Below are 19283 nucleotides of genomic sequence, written 5' to 3' on the forward strand. Positions count from 1 at the left end.
AGGAAGAATGAAAATCTTGCTGAATGGTGTCATAACAACAACCTCCCACGTAATGTCAGTAAGAGCAAGGAGATGATTCACTTCAAGAGGAGGAAACTTGAGGTCCATGAGCCAGTTCTTATTGGGAGCTCAGAGTTGGAGAGGGTCAGCAGCCTCTGATCAGAGTATCTGTCCAGCATGCAAGTCCAGCTTGAACCAGAGGGTCTAATTCACTCAACTTCATTTGCACCATCACTAAATTTTTCCCACAACCTATGGACTCACTTTCAAGGACTCTTCATCTCATGTTCTCAATATCTATTATTTTTATTTCATTTGTGTTTGCTCAGTTTGTTTTTTGTCTTTTGCACATGGATGGGGTTGGTCATTCTTTAATTCTATTTTCTTTCTTGTATTTACTATGAATGCCCATGAGAAAATAAATTTAAGGGTTGTATATGGTGATATATGTGTACTTTGATAATAAATTTACTTTGAACTTTGAACCACCCATTTCCACTTCACCCACATCAATTTAATTTTTATTTTTCCCACATTCTCTTCTATTCTCCATACATTCCATCACTCACCTATATACTAAGGAAAATTTACAGTGGCCAAGTAACCCATCAACGTGGTATTTATGAACACTGCTGGATATGAGAGGCTGTGTATCATTACATTCACGTGATTATATGCTCTGCAACAACTAGTAAAACTGTTTCTGAATCACTGTGTCTTGCATCTGTTAGGAAAAAGTGAACCAACAAAAAACAAATACATTTAGAAGAATTGGATGAAATTTGTTCTGAGGTTCACTTCTACCATCCTGCCATGTTATCAATATTGAAGGGCAATTGAGAGCAAGAGTTCAACCCTGAATTGGGTGTGTAAGTTCTTTAGTATGGTAGTAAACTTCCCTTGATCAACAAGATCTTGATCAACAAGGTTTAATTTAAAAGCTACTGATGTGCCTTGTCAAATTATCCACAAGGGACTGATTTAATCATCTTTATACTGGACAAAAGCAACACAAAACACAAGCTTTGCTAAAAACTGATATTTTCAAATAAAAACCAACAAAAGTCTAAATAGACCCCAAAATGACTTCAAACAAGGAATTTAACAAAGCTTTTCAAATTTTATTTTATATCGTAAATAGAACAAAGATACTTAACACACTTGAGCTATTCAAAATAAAGATCTGACTGAGCACTTCATTCTTCAGAAAATACCATTATAAAACAACTGTGCTGCAAAAAATTTTAATATTAAATAATGTCATAAATTTATCACCTAAGCATGAGATGAGAATTAAAGAGGTGAAGCCTGTGTAATTGTAAGCTTTTTAATTTCATACACCATATGTAGTTAATGTATTTCAATATTATTTTTAAAATCTGAGTACATTTGTGTTCCTTTACCAATCCTCTGTACACATTCATTTCGGAACCTACCAAGGTGACCTTCTACCAACCCGTCAGTGGTCATACACTTGCACACTTGTATTCCAGTTTTACATTGGCCAAGAGTTTAGTCCAAATTCTGGAGAAAACCTCTAAACTCGAACCAACATTACTTTCTGAACTGCTAGAAATTTGACAATTTAACTAAAGCTAATGCACAAATAAAAATACAATATAAATTATGGACAGAATAATAGATTTCAAAAAGACTTACTATGGCATTCCTATCTAGTTTCCCTTTCCCTGCTCCACCTGAAAACTATGCTTGAGTTTGGCTGGCCTCGTGCACTTGTATCAGAGATGAGAAATGCATATAAACAGAAAAATTGTGAAGAGTTTGGCAAATTGTTATTGTTGGTCGAAACAGTACATGTTTGCAGTTTGCGCTGTTAACTTAAGACAAGTGCTTTTTTTTAATAACAGCTCCCAGTTGACTTGAAAAGTGTGCGTAACCACTGTTTATGCAATGCACCCTGGCTAAAGTATAACGCAAATAAAATCTGATTGCAGTCCTACTTTTACATAACTTTTGAAAACATTTCCTCAGAAGTTAGCAAATCTGTTCTTAATTTTTGCTGATAACTTGTATTTGACTTGTATTTTTGCTGATACAAGGTCCCTCATCCAAAAAGCAAGGAACAACACTGTGGGCTGCAAGAGGACAAAACACCAACTGAATGGAGTAGCGAAATGCATTTCCCTGCTGCATTTCTGGACACATCTGGAGTTCTCAACGTTACCGATTCAGCGACTGTGTTTGAGCGTACGCCTGTACATGTCAGAGGATTCACTGTTTTATAGCATTATAAGTACTTATTCCAAATAGGGGATACCTACAGACCCACAAACAGGACAATAATTTAACAGGTCAAACTCCATTCTTTGCCAAGACCATTCAGTGTTCATTAGTAACATGAAATGTGAGGAAAGTACACAAAGATTAGATACTGTCTATACAGAAAGAAACAGAATTAAAATTTCATGTCAATTATCTTTCATCAGATTATTACCCTTGTCCTGGGTGTGGGGTAGGGGCGGTAATTTTCACTGTCAACTCCATACTTTTGTTGATGAGATAACGCTGAAGGTGATAACAATATATCAGATTCAGCATGATTTGGCATAAGAAGTCATGTCCCTTGAGATTTAAACCATATCTTTCTTTTACCCATGGTCTACGTAAATTATAAGCAACCTCTCCCTCTGTGCACAGGGAAGAAGAATAATTGCAGCTATCTCATTCCCTAGATAAAGCAGCAAAAGGAACATGCACTCACCCCAAAGGCTCAGTCTTTGAACAACAAAAAAACTATCTACAGCAGAAATAAAAGGAACAGAAAAAAAAACAAAGGACACATCTCCTTCCTTTCTGCAATCTGAAACATAACACACTCTATTTTTCTTTGATCAATGCAGACGCACAACTTAAGACATGCACATGAAAACTTACTAAGCTTTCCTTCTCTTGAAAGGATCATTAAAACTTTTAAGCTATTGAACTCTTAGACTGTCAATGGCATGACTCAAAACCTGTGGATCAAAAGTGGAACTCTGTCCTAAGAGACATCTGAGCACCAATATATCACAGGATAGCTAATCAAAATTCTGCCTATCTCAGTCGATCTCATTGTACCTGCTCAGAGATCATTTCATTCCATGTTTATTGACCTATTTTTAACAGCTCCAGCCTCTCACATTACCACTACTCCCCGTATGCCAACCCTTCCACTCCAGTCTAAACATTTTCAGAGGAGTGTTCAGCAATAATGTTTTGAGTTGACAAGTAATAGATAGGAGTCCCAGCTGCAGATAACTGAGGCAGCACAGAAACTGCCAACAGAACTTACAACAGTGAAGCGTAGGAACAGGCGTTCAGCCAACAATCTCGTACCAAACAACCTAAGCTAATGATGTCTAATTACACCAGTCCCTTCTACCTGCACAAGGTCTATATCCCTCCATTCCCTACAAATTCACTTGCCCATCAAAAAGCCTCTTAAATGCCACAATCATATCTAATGTTAAGAGCAATGACTCTAAAAGAAGATGTTGGTCCTTCCTTTTAAGAAAAGCTTTGATCTGTTGACTCCTTCTTTTCTAAGATCTCAACTTTCCACAAAAGCATAGCCAAAGACCACTTGGTGTATGTGTCATCTGACAAACACTGGAAGTGGTTCTGTTCACTTTAATCACAGTGAGATTGATAGGCACAGAATGTACAGTATATAACTGACCGACATCACCCAACGAATGGAAAACCCTACCCACTAGTGCTCTTGAGCACACTTACCCAAATAAGTCAGGGCTTCTTTATCCCAGGGCCAAGTAGCAGCACCTGCCAGCTCCTTCCGCACCGAACTGGCAAAATAGACGTTCAGATGCATGGAACCATTGATCTGCAGCATCTCCTTCAGTTCCTTCACACTCATGTAGGTCCTAAACAACAAAAGAGAAAAGGCCAACATCAGACAACCCAATTCATTCTCCAGCAATTATCATCAGCTTCTGGGCATGAAAAGCTGGGTTATTGAACCACAGGCTAATCAAATTTTGTAAAAGGGAAGGCCATACAAGACATTAGGACTTAAAAGAATGAGACATACATGGAAAATAAAGAGTGCCTGAGACAATTCTAAGCTTTTGGTTTTAAATTATTTAGGTTCACTTGACTAAAAGTGTATGCATGGAATGATAGAGGGCATGATTAGTCTGGATATAACCAGTCAAGCTGAACTTCCTTTGGGATTTTCCTCACATTATGCACAATATCTCCAACAAAAACTATGGCAGAGGATCAAGAGAATTGAAGACCAGAGCACTTATCATGTATGGTGACAACAGAAATTCAACATAGATGAGGTAAGGTAGTATATCACAGAAGTGATTTTCCCTTCCAGCACCAACACATGCACATATTGGTAAACTGGAAGTTATTTAAGTTTTAAAAAAATTAACCAAGGACACAATCATATATAAGTTGCTGATGTTCGAACATGGAATGTTCCAGATCTGTGCGATGCAACTAGGGTGGCATGGTAGCATAACAGCTCGTGCATTGCTTTACAGCAATCATGGATCAAGGACAGCTTCTGTCTCTATCTGTAAGCAGTTTGTACATTTTCCCCAGCTTTCTGTAAGGAGTTTGTACGTTTTCTTCGACCTTCTGTAAGGAGTTTGTACGTTTTCCCCAACCTTCTGTAAGGAGTTTGTACGTTTTCTCTGACCTTCTGTAAGGAGTTTGTACATTTTCCCCCGACTTTCTGTAAGGAGTTTTGTACATCTTCCCTGACTTTCTGTAAGGAGTTTTGTATGTTTTCCCTGACTTTCTGTAAGGAATTTGTATGTTTTCCCTGTTACTGTATTAGTTTTCCTTTGGGTGCTCCAGTTTCCTCCCATTTTCCAAAGACATACTTTCCAAAGCCCAGCACAATCATCACTTTTTTGATTTGACGGAAATGACTCACTTACTGTATGTTTCAACGCACGTGTGGCAAATAAAACTAATCTTTAGCTATAAAGGTCAACGTTTGTCCTGCTTTTAAAGCTTTTGTATTTTCTCCTAGAAGTCAGAAGGGAAAACAGGGAATGGCCAGAGTGGCAGACATCCATGACATGGCTATACTGTGATCTGAGTGACAATACCAATTTAAGTAATCCTGGTGTGGTACATAAAAACATAAAAACAATAAGAGACAGAAGCAAGAATTTATATCTGGTCTCCTCTCAAAAATATGCATGGAATACAGTTGGTGCAACACAGGTTGCTGCGCTAGATTTCTGAATATTGGGTTTCTCCAAAAAGGGGGAGATAAACAGACTTGGCTAATGCTCTTTTGGATATTAATGAATGAGTCACCTTCACACACAATTTTGCAAAGCTTCACAGGTTAGAGACAGGAATGATGCTTCCCTTGTCTATGATGACTAAATGACCTACTCATAACATATGTATGTCAGAAATAAGAACATGTGCTATTTAACTCCTCGACAGAATGGGTGACTGCAGTGAGATACAGAATACACTCCACAACTCATGGGGAGAGGTTTCCAAAAATTCACCACTCTGGGTTTCTCAGTAGATTTCTCACCTACACTTCTCAGTAGCACCTTAAGATCATAAGTCAGAGGAACAGAATTAGGCCATTTGGCCCATCAAATCTGATTCACCATTCCCTCTCAACCCCAGCCTCGTTCCTTTTCCATGACACTTTTGACACCCTTAACTGATCAAAATCCTTTCAAATTCCACTTTAAATATACCCAATGACTTGTCCACACTGCTGTGTGTGGCAAAGAACAACACAAATTCACTACCCTCTGGCTCAAGAAATTCCTCCTCAGAAACAGATTGGTTCCAGAATCCGTCCCCATGTCAGCACAAACCTGAGGTGGCCTATTTATTCTTATACTTTATCTTCTGTTTGTCAACTAATTCTTAATCCAAGACAATATATTACCAATATTGGGTAATATCTCTTTAGAGGCATCTTATCAAAGGCATTGAAAGTCCAAACAAAAGGCAGCACAAAATAAAGTTAGTAGAGCTGTCACGGTACCTCACTCTGCTTCAGCAGCTCAGGTTTTGTTCTGCCCTGTCATGAAAAATGACTTAACAGTGTAATCCATTTACTTAACTCTTTAAATATATACCTTCACAGCTACTATGATGTCATCAAAGACCTTTATTGACAAAAGACCACGTTCCATTTACAGTACATTGCACTCAGTGGGAATTGCACACCATGCCAAACAATGCTGCACCTCAGCAGAATCCACAACGTGAAGCTTTATAAGGAATTGGTGAGACTCCTCTCAAAGTATTATGAGCAGTTTTAGGTGCCTAACCTAAGAAAGGAATTGCTGGAACTTAAGCAGGTCCAGAGAAGTTTCATGAGAATGGAACAAAAGGGTTAATATATGAGGAGCTTTTGAAGGATCTGGTCCAGTACTCAATGGAGTTTGGAAGAATGGGGGGATCTCACTGAAACCTATTCAATATTGAAAGGCCCAGAACAAGAAGAGGATGCTTCTCATAATGAAACAGTCTAGAGCCAGAGGGCACAGCCTCAGAATAGAGGTATGTCCATTTAGAACAGAGATAAGGAGAAATTTCTTTCACCAGAGGATGGTGAATCTGTGGAATTTATTGCCACAGATGGCTGTGGAGGCCAAGTCATTCGGGATATTTAAAACAGAGGTTGATAGGTTTTTGATTAGTCAAGGTATAAAAATATAGGGAGGAGGCAGAGGAATGGGGTTGAGAGGGATAATAAATCAGCCATGATAGATTGACAGAGCAGACTCAATGGGCTGAATAGGCTAATTCTACTCCTACAACTTATGGTCTTATGGATGCATTCCGACAGACAGAGTCAAAGTTGTACAGTATAGAAGCAGGTTCGTTAGTCTACCATGGCTATGCCAGCCTTCTTGTTGATCTCAACTATGTTGATTTAGCTGATTCTTTTCTAAGACCATAAGTAGATCCAGGTCACTGCTCAGGAAGGAGTGATGCGTTTCATGACTACCCTCTGAAAGCACTTCGATACAGTGGATGTAGGTCTTACTGGACGATAGTCAATGAGGCAGGTTATCAAGATGAAGAAGGTTCTTCTTGAGCACTGGCATGATTAAAGCCTGCCTGAAGCAGATGGATACTTCAGAATGATGAAGCGAGAGAGTCAAAGATGCCATAAACACTCCAGCCAGTTGATTAGCACAAGTCTTCAGTACCCAGCAAGGTATGATAAAAATATGTAATTTTACTTTATGAGAGTTTTATTTTGGTTGCTTGGAAGCCCTACAAAAAGACAAGTTTTAGAATTGTGCCTAACAATCCCATGAAAAGAGGCACTGATATCATGTTCATTTGAGTTGTAGTTAAATATCTGGTAATTTAGTTGAGAGGGATCAGCTATACTTTGCAATCAATTGCAATGTCAAATAGTATTTTGACTTAATCTGATACATCTCATGCATCTGTGCTGCCACTGGACACCAGGATACCCCTTTGGAAATGTTGGGTGATACCTGCCTGGCTCGTGAAGGGCAGCAGTCATATGTTTTGCAGCATTTTGTTGGCCCGCCCCAGCCTCCCAGAGCAGATTCCAGCTCTGGAATTTGTCCTATCATATTCCGGCGCTGATGTATCAGATTCCAGTTCTGATCATTTTGCATCACATTCCTGCATTGGTTCTGACTTGTAAAATCCCAGTACCATAGTCTCAGTTTTCCCACTTTTCTCCCTCCTAGCTGTCTCCATCTTCATCCTCCCCTCCTCCTCTCAACTCCATCTGCTTTTTAATTTTGCCTGCCTCCATCTATCATCCACCTGCATCTTGTCTCTCAACTCCTCTCCTCCCCTTCCCCAACGAGCTCAATCCACCCGTTATCACCTTTCCTTCGTCAGTCCATCAATTACCTATCGGTCCCTGTCTCAACTCTTTTCCTTACTTCTTTATACTGTACTAACTATCTTCCCTCTCGGCTCTCAGAGCTGATATAGTGTTTCAACCTGAAAAATCAACAAGTCCACACCGCTACTGCTTGACCCATTGAGTGCCTCCAGCAGATTGATTCTTGCTCCCGTAATGGAAACCTGATTCAATCAGGTATACTTTATATCACTGAGTTTAAGACAAGTACCTCTTTTCCTTTGAGACTGGAAGATATGGATGATTGAGCAGTTACACAAACATTCTTCTTATTTTTTAATCCAACATGATTGCATTTAGACATCAAGTGGATGATTAGTATGTTTGCTTTCCAAATTAATCTTATATGCTGTCTGAGGCAGACATTTTTCATGTACTTATCCTCCTAAAGTATGCTCTCATGTCAGCCTCAGAGACTGAGATCACAGGGTCAATGGGGGCTGTAGGGGTTTGTGAAGACGCCTCCAAGTTGTCAGTCAAAGCGGGCATAAAAGGCATTGAACTCAATTGGGAGCGATACCTTGGTGTCATTTATGTTGCTTGGTTTTGCTTTAGTGATAATATTAAAGCCTTGCCACAGTTGTCAAGCACCCATGTGTGATTCAAGTTTAGCCTGGAATTGCCAACTTGCATGTGAGATGGATTTCTGGAGCTCATACCTGGACCACTTCTACTTTCTTGGATGGCCAGTCATAACACCATAGAGCATTACACCACAGAAACTAGCCCTTCCGCCCATCTAGTCCACTGACCCACAGCTGGATCATAGCCCTCCATTACCCTCACATCCAATTTCAAGTTTATTGTCATTCAACCATACGCGTGTATGCAGCTAAATTAAACATTGTTCCTCTGGCGCCAAGGTGCAAAATTCAGAACACATAGTCATACACAACACATATAGTTATGATCTAGCACATAGAGTATTCTGCAAATCCCAAGAACTTTCTACGGGGGCACAATTGAGAGCATCCTGACTGGCTGCATCACTGTCTGGTATGGGAACTGTACTTCCCTCAATCGCAGGACTCTGCAGAGAGTGGTGCAGACAGCCCAGCGCATCTGTAGATGTGAACTTCCTACTATTCAGGACATTTACAAAGACAGGTGTGTAAAAAGGGCCCAGAGGATCATTGGGGACCTGAGTCACCCCAACCACAAACTATTCCAGCTGGAACCATTTGGGAAGCGGTACCGCAGAATAAAAGCCAGGACCAACAGGCTTCGGGACAGCTTCTTCCACCAGGCCATAAGACTGATTAATTCACGCTGATACAATTGTATTTCTATGTTATATTGACTGTCCTGTTGAACATACTATTTATTACAAATTACTATAAATTGCACATTGCACATTTAGACGGAGATGTAAAGATTTTTACTCATGTACATGAAGGGTGTAAGTAATAAAGTCAATTCAATTCAAATGTCTTAGGTGCATATACTATATAGCTAGGATGCCTAAGACTTTACTGTATTTGTCAAAGTGGAGCAGAAACCGAGTTTGTAAATCTGGCAGGAGCAAAGGATGTTGGGAAAAGTGAGGATGGAGTGCCGCGGGAAGGGCATGGGACAGTTGGAAGAGATGGAATGCCAGAGGCAGGGTTGGCACAGGTGCAGATGCACCCAACGTGAGACACACCAGGCAGAGTAATTTGATTTCAAATAATTGGTTTATTGATCATTGCAGAATGTCTCCCTAGTACTTCCTGCTCCCTCCCTTTTCCCAACCACACCCTGCCCCCTTCCCACTTTCAGTCCACAACAGAGGTCCATATCAAAATCAGGTTTATCATCACTCACATACGTAATGCAGTGCTGTGCACCATGACTATATATATGTGCCTAAGACTTTTATAGAGTACTGTACAGTCACACATAACATTGGCACAAGTCCCTGAGTGACAGGGCCTGAAGATTTACAGGTTGACATAAAGTGGGAGATGCATGTTTACGTGAGACAGTATAATGTTACTGGCGCTATTATAATAAAACAAGTAGCAGTGTAAATACGTGTAACAGCATCAATAAAAGATGAAAGGTGACCAACACAGGATGAGAGCATGTCTGTGAGTTGGGGAGTGGAGGACATTCAGATAGGGTGTACGTATGTACTGGGTGGCAACAGGGTGCTACAAAGTCTAACATCCCAGGGGAAGAGGCTGTTACCCAGCCTGACAGTTGTTGTTCTTCTGCTGCATTACCTTCTGCCTGATGGCAGTAGGTTGAAGAGCTTGCGGGAAGGAGGCAGGGGTCTTTGGCAATGCTGCAGGCACTGCATGGGCAGCGCTTCTGACATGTCCCGAATAAGGAGAGGGTGAGGAAGAGACCCCAGTGATGTTTTCAGCTGCCCTCACTATCCGTTGCAGGGTCTTGCGACCTGATGCATTTAAATTCCCATACCAGATGATAATGCAGCTGGTCAGGACACACCCGATGTGCTCTGTTAGAACGTAGTAAGAATTGAGAGTTGGGGTGAAGCCTCGCTTGCCTTAGTCTCATCAGGAAGTGGAGATGATGCTGTGCTCTCTTGGCTAAAGAGGTGGTGTCGAAGACAAAGTGTCAGTATTGTGCGCACCAAGAAACTTGGTGCTCCTGACTCTCCACCAAGAAGCCACTGATGTGCAGTAGGGAGTGATCTGCCTGCACCTTCCTGAATTCCATAATTATCTCTTTAGTCTTGTTCACATTGAGACTCAGGTTAGTTTATTATGCTTACACCTGTCCATAGGCTGCTCTGTCTCCTCCCCGTTTACATTTTCATCAATGTTGCTGATGGGGCTAACCACTGTTGTGTTGTCAGCAAACTTAATGATGTGGTTAGAAATGGATTTGGCAGTACAGTAGTGGATTACCAGTGTAAACAACAGTGCGCTGAGCATGTAGCCCTGGGGGTGTCAGTGTTGCTGTCAGTATGGACTGTCTGTGATCTCTTCTTCAGCAAGTCCAAGAAGCAGTTACAGTGGGAGTTGCTCAGACTCATCATGGACAGTTTTCCCAGCAGCTTTTGGGGAATCCATGTACTTATCTACACTTCTCTTAAATGCTGCAACCGAACCCACATCCACCAGTTCCATTCACGGGTTGTTCCACACTTGCACCACCCTCTGCATAAAGAAGCTTCTGCTCAGGTTCCCTTTATATATTTCATCTTTCACCCTTAACCTATGACCTCTAGTTCCAGTCTCACCCAACATCAGTGGAAAAGCTTGCTTGCTTTAACCCTATTTAAACATCTCAATTTTTTTATTTTCTGTGAAATCTCCCCTCATTCCCCTAACTTATTCAATCAATCCCTAAAACTCAATTCTTCAAGCCCCAACAATATTCTTGTAAATTTTCTCTGCACTCTTTCAATCTTATTGATATCTTCCCTATGGGACAGTGACCAGAATTGCCCACAGTACTCCAAATTTGTCCTCACCAATGTATTATACAATTTCAATCTAACATCCCAATTCCTATACTCAATACTGATTTATGAAGACCAATGTGCCAAAAGCTCTCTTCACAACACCATCTACTTATGACGTCACTTCCAAGTAATTATGGATCTGTATACCCAGATGCTTCTGTTCTAGCACGCTCCTCAGAGCTCCATCATCCTCCCAAAGTGCAACACCTCACACATGTCAGCACTAAATTCCATTTACCAATTTTCAGACCTTTTTTTCCAGCAGGTCCAGATGCCACTGCATCTTCGATAACTCTCCTCGCTGTCAACTACATCCCCAATCTTGGTGTCATCCATATATCTACTGATCCACTTTAGCACATTACAATCCAGGTCATTGATATGGATGACATACAATAACAGACCCAACATTGATCCCTGTAGTACACCACCAGTCAGAGGCAAACATCTATTACCACTCCCTTGCTTCTTCTGTGAAGCCAATGTCTAATCCAATTTTCCTCCTCATCCTGATTGCCAAACAACTGAACCTTCTTTACCAGCCTTTCATGCTGGACTTTGTCAAAGTCCATGTAGACAACATCTACTACCCTTCCCTTCATCAACCTTTCTGGTAACTGTTTTGAAAATCTCTATGTAGCATACAAGAATGCAGTCCTGCATGCCATCTACTCTCAGCAGATTTCTAATTTTTTGGTTCATCTAGGTATTCTGGTTGAGGAAGCCATGATTCTGTGGAGATACACTTGTCCATCAGTGATTTTATAAAGTCCATAACAAAGGTGGCATATTCATTTAAATCCTCTGATGAGTCCTTGAACATGGCCCAGTCCACTGACTTGAAGCAATCCCACAGCCGCTCCTCTGCCTCCCATAACCACTTCTTTGTTGTCCTCACCTCTGGTGCCTTACTCTCAACTCTCTGCCTATATGCAAATTGGAGGAGGACAGCCAGATGATCAGATTTCCCAAAATGCAGTCAAGGGATGAAATAGTAGGCATTCTTGATAATAGTATAGTAGTGTTCAAATGTACTGGGGCTTCTGGTGCTGCAGGTGATGTGCTGCTGGCAGAAATTTCTTCATGTTAGCCTAATTGAAGTCCCCAGCAAGGATGTAAAAAGCATTGGGATGGGTTATTTTGATGCTGCCTGGCCTGCTGTGTTCACCAGCAACTTTTATGTGTGTTGCAAAACATGAAGTACTTGCTTAACATCTGCCTTGGTGGTATGTAATTACAGTCAGGACCATGGCAGAAAACTCTCTTGTTAAATAGAATGGTCGACACTTAATCATTAGACATTCTAGGTTGGGAGAACAAGCGTGTGACAAAACCACTATGTCCAAGAACCACAAAGAATTTATCATGAAACACAGTCCCCCACCTCTTACCTTCCTAGAATGTTATGCAGTTCTGTCCATCTGATGGATCGAGAACCTGGCAGACAGGATCACCAAGTCTGGCATGTCCAGTGTGATCCATTTCTCAGTGAAACAGAAAACACAGCAATCACTCATTTCCCTTCTGGTCCTCCATCCTTTTCTCTAGTGGCTATACATTAGCTAGCAAAATGCTGGTGAGAAGCCATTTCATACCCCATTGCTTTAGTCTGTCTCGAGCTCAGCTTTAACGCCTATTCAAGTTTGCTGACTGAATCAAAGGTGGAGATGAATCACCATATTGAAAATCTGACTGTGTTGCCATAATGACAACCTCTTACTCAATGTCAGCAAGACCAAGGAGCTGATTATTGACTTCAGAAGTAGTAATCCAGAGGTCCACAAACCAGTCCTCATTGGAGGATCAGAGGTGGAGAGGGTCAGCAAATTTAAATTCCTCAGTGTTATTATTTTGGAGGACCTGTCCTGGGCTCAGCAGGTAGATGCAATTATGAAGAAAGCACAGCAGTGCCTCTACCTCCTTAGGAGTTTGAAGAGATTTGGCATGACATTGAAAAACTTTGATAAACTTCTATAGATGTGTTGTGGACAGTATATTGACTAGCTACATCGCAGTCTGGTGTGGAAACACCAGTGTTCCTGAACAGAAAGTTGTACAAGAAGTAGTGCGATCACAGCCCAGTCCGTCACTGGTAAAGCCCTCCCATCACTGAGCACATCTACATGAAACATTATCGCAGGAAAGCAGCATCCATCATCAGGGACTCCCATCGCTCAGGACAAGCTCTCTTCTCACTGCTGCCATCAGGAGAAGGGTACAGGAGCATCAGGACTCACACCACCAGGTTCAGGAACAGTTACTACCCATCAATGAAATGTTCCCACAATCAATGAACTCACTTTCAAAGACGCTTCATCTCATGTTCTCAATATTTCTTGCTATCTATCTATCTATCTATTTATTTATTCATTCATTAAATTTGTGCTGCTTGTTATCTTCTGCACTCTGGTTGAACGTCCAAGTTAGGCAGTCTTTCATTGATTCTGGTATGGTTATTATGCTATAGATTTGTGGAGTATGCCTACAAGAAAATGAATCTCAGAGTTGTATATGGTGATATATATGTATTTTTATAATAAATTTACTTTGAACTTTTAAGTCTGCCCCAGCATCCTCCCTTTTGACGATGCCCGGCCTTTGAAGTAGCACACAGCTGCTCCTCTGATTCGCGTGACCACCGCTTTGTTGTCTTTACCTCTGGTGTCTCTTTAGTCTCTGCCTATATCGAGGTAGGAGGACAACCAGATGGTCAGATTTTCTGAAATACTGTCAAGGGATGGAAAGGTAGGCATTCTTGATAGTAGGTGTAGCATTGGCTGAGTGTGTTGGATCCCTTGGGGCCGCAGGTGATATGCTGATGGTAATTGAGCAGTGATTTCTTCAAGCAAGCCTGATTGGAGTTCCCAGCAAGCAAGTGAAAGACTGTTTCTTGTTTGTTAATCATGGCACTCAATACATTAAGTGTTAGCATGACGTCTGTCTTTAGCGGTATGCAACCTGCAGCCAGGATTACGGAGCAGAACTCAATTGATAAGAACAGTTGACACTTAATTGTTAGATGTTCCAGGTCAGGAGGACAAGAGCAAGACAAGACTGGTACGTCTGAGAACCACAATGAGTTTACCATGAAGCAGGCACCGCCACCTCTGCCCTTTCCTGATGCCACCATCTGGTCCATCGAGTGGATTGAAAATACCTCCAACAGGAGTGCCGTGTCTGAAGTGTGGGGGGGGAACTGTGCCTCACTGAAAAAGAGTACACAGAAGCCCCTCATTTCCTTCCAATACTGTATTGTTGGTCTTAGGTCCTCTGTTTTGTTCTCCAATGACTGTACATTGGCCAGAACGATGCTAGGGATGAGTGGTCATTGCTTCAGTCTGGCAGTCATACTTTATACTTATAACTGTGAGGTTAAGCTCAGCTTCAATGCCACGACCCCACTGTCATTGGCCAAATCAAAGGTAGTGATGAATCAGCATATAGGAAGGAGATTGAAAATCTGACTGAATGGTCCTACAATAACAACCTCTCAGTCAACGTCAGCAAGACGAAGGAGATGATTATTGACTTCAGGTGGAGGAAACCAGAGGTCTATGAGCCAGTCCTCATTGGAGATCAGAGGAGGAGAGGGTCTGCAACGTTAAATTCCTCAGCATTATCATCTCAGAGGATCTGTCCTGGCTCCAGCACTTAAGCGCCATTACAAAGAAGTCACGGCAGCACCTGCACTTTCCTCGAGGTTTGCGAAGATTCAGCATGTCGTCCAAAACTCTGCCAAACTTTTATAGATGTGTGTGGGGGAGGGGGGCATGTTGACAGGTTACATCGTGGCCTGGTATGAAATCACCAATGCCCTTGAATGAAAACTCCTACAAAAAGTAGTGGATACGACCTAGCCCATCACGGGTAAAGCCCTCCCCATCATTGAGCACATCTATACAGAGTGCTGTCACAGGAAAGCAGCATCTATCATCAAGGACCCCCACCAACCAGGCCAAGCTCTCTTCTCACTGCTGCCATCAGGGAGAAGGCACAGGAGCCTCAGGACCCACAGCACCAGGTTCAGGAACAGTTATTACCCCTCAACCATCAGGCTCTTGAACCAAAGGAGATAACTTCACTTACCCCATTACTGACACCTTCCCAAAACCTATGGACTCACTTTCAAGGACTCTTCATCTAACATTCTCAATATTTATTGCTTATTTATTTATTATTGTATTTGCACAGTTTGTTGCCTTTGGCACATTGCTTGTTTGTTCATCCTGTTGGGTGCAGTCTTTTATTGATTCTATTGTATTTCTTGGATTTACTGTGTATGCCCACAAGAAAATTAATCTCAGGGTCATATACGGTGAGTTACTGTATACATACTTTGATAATAAATTTACTTTGAACTTAGAGACCCCTGCAGTGACCTTGCTTTCTATGATGGACATCAGGTTGCTCTCAGGTACTGTACCTACATAGCTGAGAGTCAAGTTCGCCAAGTCCTTCAGGCTCATCAGCAGATTGTAAAATCATTAGTGCATTCAGATTATTCAAAGTGTTTAAGAGAAATTACAGGCTGCAAACTGCAGTGATAGTGGTTCAGAAGATGTATATCCAGATGCTTTCCTGTGAGCTGCCCGTAAAAAGTCACCCTATACCGCCAGCACCATTTTGTACTCCAAAATTCTTTTTTCGTGCTGACAAGGCTATCAGAGAGGTTTTCTTAAACTGCCCTCTATTTAACAAAATGAGCAACTTGTCCAGCCCATGAGCTTGAGTGGCTGGTGCTGTGGGATTCTGACCTTGGGAATCAGCAAGATCTTGTCCTTACTTACTACAACACTAGCCTCTGCGTCTAGCACATAATTTTCCATAACTTCTGCCATCTCCAACAGAATCCCACCACCAAGCACATCTTTCTCTCCCCCCCCACCTTTCCACTTTGCTCAGGTTTCACTCCCTACGCAACTCTCTTCTTCATTTGTCTCTCCCCACTGATCTCCCTCCTGGTATTTATCCCTGCAAGCAGAACAAGTGCCCACATCTGCCCCTACACCTCCTCACTCACTACCATTCAGAGCCCCAAACAGTCCTTCCAGGTGAAGTGAAAATTCACATGTGAGTCTGTCAGGGTCATCTACTGTATCTGATGCTCCCCGTATGGCCTCATGTATTTCCACCAGACCCGACATAGATCGGAAGACTGCTTCATCAAGCACCTTCGCTCCATCTGACACCAAAAGCGGGATTTCCTGGCAGCCACTCATTTCAATTTTACTTCCCATTCCCATTCTGACATGTCAGTTCACGGCCTCCTCCACTACCACGATGAGGCCACACTCAGGTTGAGGGAAGAACACCTTATATTCCATTCGGGTAGCCTCTAACCAAAATCGACTTCTCAAACTTCCATAATTTCTACCACCCCCCCCCCCGCTTCAACATTCTTCATTTCTGTTTCCCTCCCTCAGCTTATCTCCTTGCCTACCAATCACCTCCACCTCCCTCTTCCCTTTCTCCATGGTCTTCTGTCCACTCCTATAAAATTCTCCCTTCTCCAGCCCTTTATCTCTTTCACCAATCAACTTCCCAGTACTTCACCATCTCCCTCTCCTGGTTTGACCTATCACTTGCCACCTTCTACTAGTTCCTCCCTACCCTCTATCTTTTTAGTTTGACTCCTTCCCCCTTCCTTTCCAGTCCTGATGAAGGGTCTTGGCCCAAAAAAATGACTGTTTACTCTTTTCCATAGATCCTGACTGGACTGCTGAGTTCCTCCAGCATTTTGTGTGTGTTGCTTTGGATTTCCAGCATCCGCAGATTTTCTCGTTTTGAGGTCACTAGTTACTGGACCCCCCAAAAAATGGGAAAAATATCTTCAATGTGAGAGAAATTTGGTGGAAATTTCATTCAGAAGTACTGCCCTGATGTTTTAATATGGTGTTAAGAATAATCTACATCAATTTTTGTAAAACCTCAAATTTGCAATGCTTGCCTTCTCATTTCCTAGCTGTAAGGGAGACTTCCACTGCAGCAACAGGTCTAGGTCAACAGGCCTAACCACCACACTCCAACATCATGAATGCTGCCTTTCATGGTTTTCCCGAAAGCCAATGATATAGGAGTGGAGGAGACTTGGAATAACCAGGCATCCTGGTGGCAAGCAAGTCAGAAAGTTTACGGTATGTGACTAAGCAATGAATAGTGGACAACGTTAAGACAGACAAGGATTGTTTACATCCTGATGTAGCATTAAGTTACACAGAGATTTCATCAATGGTTATGCTATTTCTGCAGCCCTCAGAAACACATATTCTAGGGCCTGATTGTTATAAATTGATCTCAATAAGACTCATGATCAATCAGCCTAATTAGTAGACATTCAGTATCTACTAATCACTTTAGTTTTGTTCCTACTTGGGAAATGGACATTCTTGCCAGGGCTGCTATTTTTGTCCATCTCTACTCATTTGATGAACATAATTTCATTAGATTGCCGCAATAATTCATGAAGAAACACCAGTGCTAAGAGATTTGCCTCAGCACTCCAAAAGTTAACAGCAGTCAATTCCTTTGATGCCATATATGACTTCAATCAAATCAAATTTAATAATCATTCAAACAATGCATAGATACAGCTGAATGAGACAGAGTTCCTAAAATATTCAAAATAGCAAGCAAACATTCAAAAGTAGCAAGTAACATAATTCTAACTATCGAGCAAAGAAGAAGCATATTCACTCGAAAACTGAACATATATAAGACCCTGAGCAACAATGTCCAGCAATCAACGGTACAGTGTCCCGGCAGTGTACAGATGCACGCAGACCAGCCTGTCATTTCACCGCTTGAACATGGGAGAATGGCACTAACAGGCAAGCTCAGGCCCCAGCTGAGTTCACCCACACTGTAGCGCTTCCGCGTCTCTCACCTGCTCTGCAGCAGCAGGCAAGCCCAAGGCTTGAGGCCTAGTTCTTGCTGCTACTGAGGCTACATAGCTCGCATGTTGACTGCCCCTCCAGCAGGCAAGGGTAACAGGCCTGTGACAGCTTACATTATCACTATCTAACAGAGTCAGGCTCCTCCGATATTCTAACAGGTTCCTCTGATATCCGGACGGTCTCCTCTAATATCCTGACAGGCTTCTTTGACATCTCGGCTGACTCCTTCGACACCAGTCCAGCTACTCTGATCAATGAGCAACTCACTGTTGAAGTTGAGGCAATGTCCTTCCTTGCATCAACAGCAAACCAATAAGGTTTTTATGACAATTCACTAGTTCTATAGAAATATTTATTTTTTCGTTCATTAACTGTAATCATTTTTTAAAATTTCTGCAATGGTAATGAAGTTCCTGCATCATTCATTACTAGAACTGCTAAATATGAAGAATGGACACTTGGGTGAGGTAACAACTACAGACATCTCACCCCGCATTCAGTCTCCCATATATTGATAGTGGCTCCCTGATGCCCGGAAATTATACACAATATCCCAGAAATCTATTTTTTTCAGAAGGAGAGGGAGAGGGAGCATCCTGATTGGTCTCTCTTCATGCTAAGTAGCCCTCTCAGTTTTCTCTGTGGGCAGGCTTTACAGTCAACCTCAAAAATAATGAAAGTGTTGCTCGCTGCACTGTTTGCAACAATGACTTTTCTATTGCTCATGGTGGGTTAAAGTGTAAAAGACATGTTGAGGTGAGTTTAACAGGTGTCATTCATTCATTAGCATAGCTAATGTTATTTAAACTAGCTGGCTAGCTGCTAAGGAGCTACTCTATTGATGTCCAATGTGATGAGGCTAAACTCCCTGTAGACTTGCTTAAAGTTGTAATAGAATAAACATGATAATATAAATACATATTTTAATGTCACTTTTTCTGCATATACCCAACTTGGTTTACAGATTAGACAAAAATCACTAAACAAAGTATTACATACACCCTTGGAGGTCAGCTGGGGGTATGGGGTACATGGGGTTGTGGAGGATGGGGTGCTACCTGCCTAAAATTATTTTTTCAGGGTGGGATGTCTGCAA

At 41.7% G+C, this 19283-nt stretch overlaps 1 protein-coding gene across 1 annotated transcript in view; it reads right to left on the minus strand.

Annotated features, from left to right (window-relative positions):
* Nucleotides 1-19283, minus strand: part of pappa2 (pappalysin 2) — a 507671-nt gene that overhangs the window by 256693 nt on the left and 231695 nt on the right. Inside the window, exon 3 of the mRNA XM_072274753.1 lies at nt 3736-3881. Within this exon, the coding sequence (XP_072130854.1) occupies nt 3736-3881 (146 nt within the window). The remainder of the gene's footprint in view (nt 1-3735; nt 3882-19283) is intronic.

This window comes from Mobula birostris, chromosome 12 (assembly GCF_030028105.1).
Source record: "Mobula birostris isolate sMobBir1 chromosome 12, sMobBir1.hap1, whole genome shotgun sequence".
NCBI lineage: Eukaryota > Metazoa > Chordata > Chondrichthyes > Myliobatiformes > Myliobatidae > Mobula > Mobula birostris.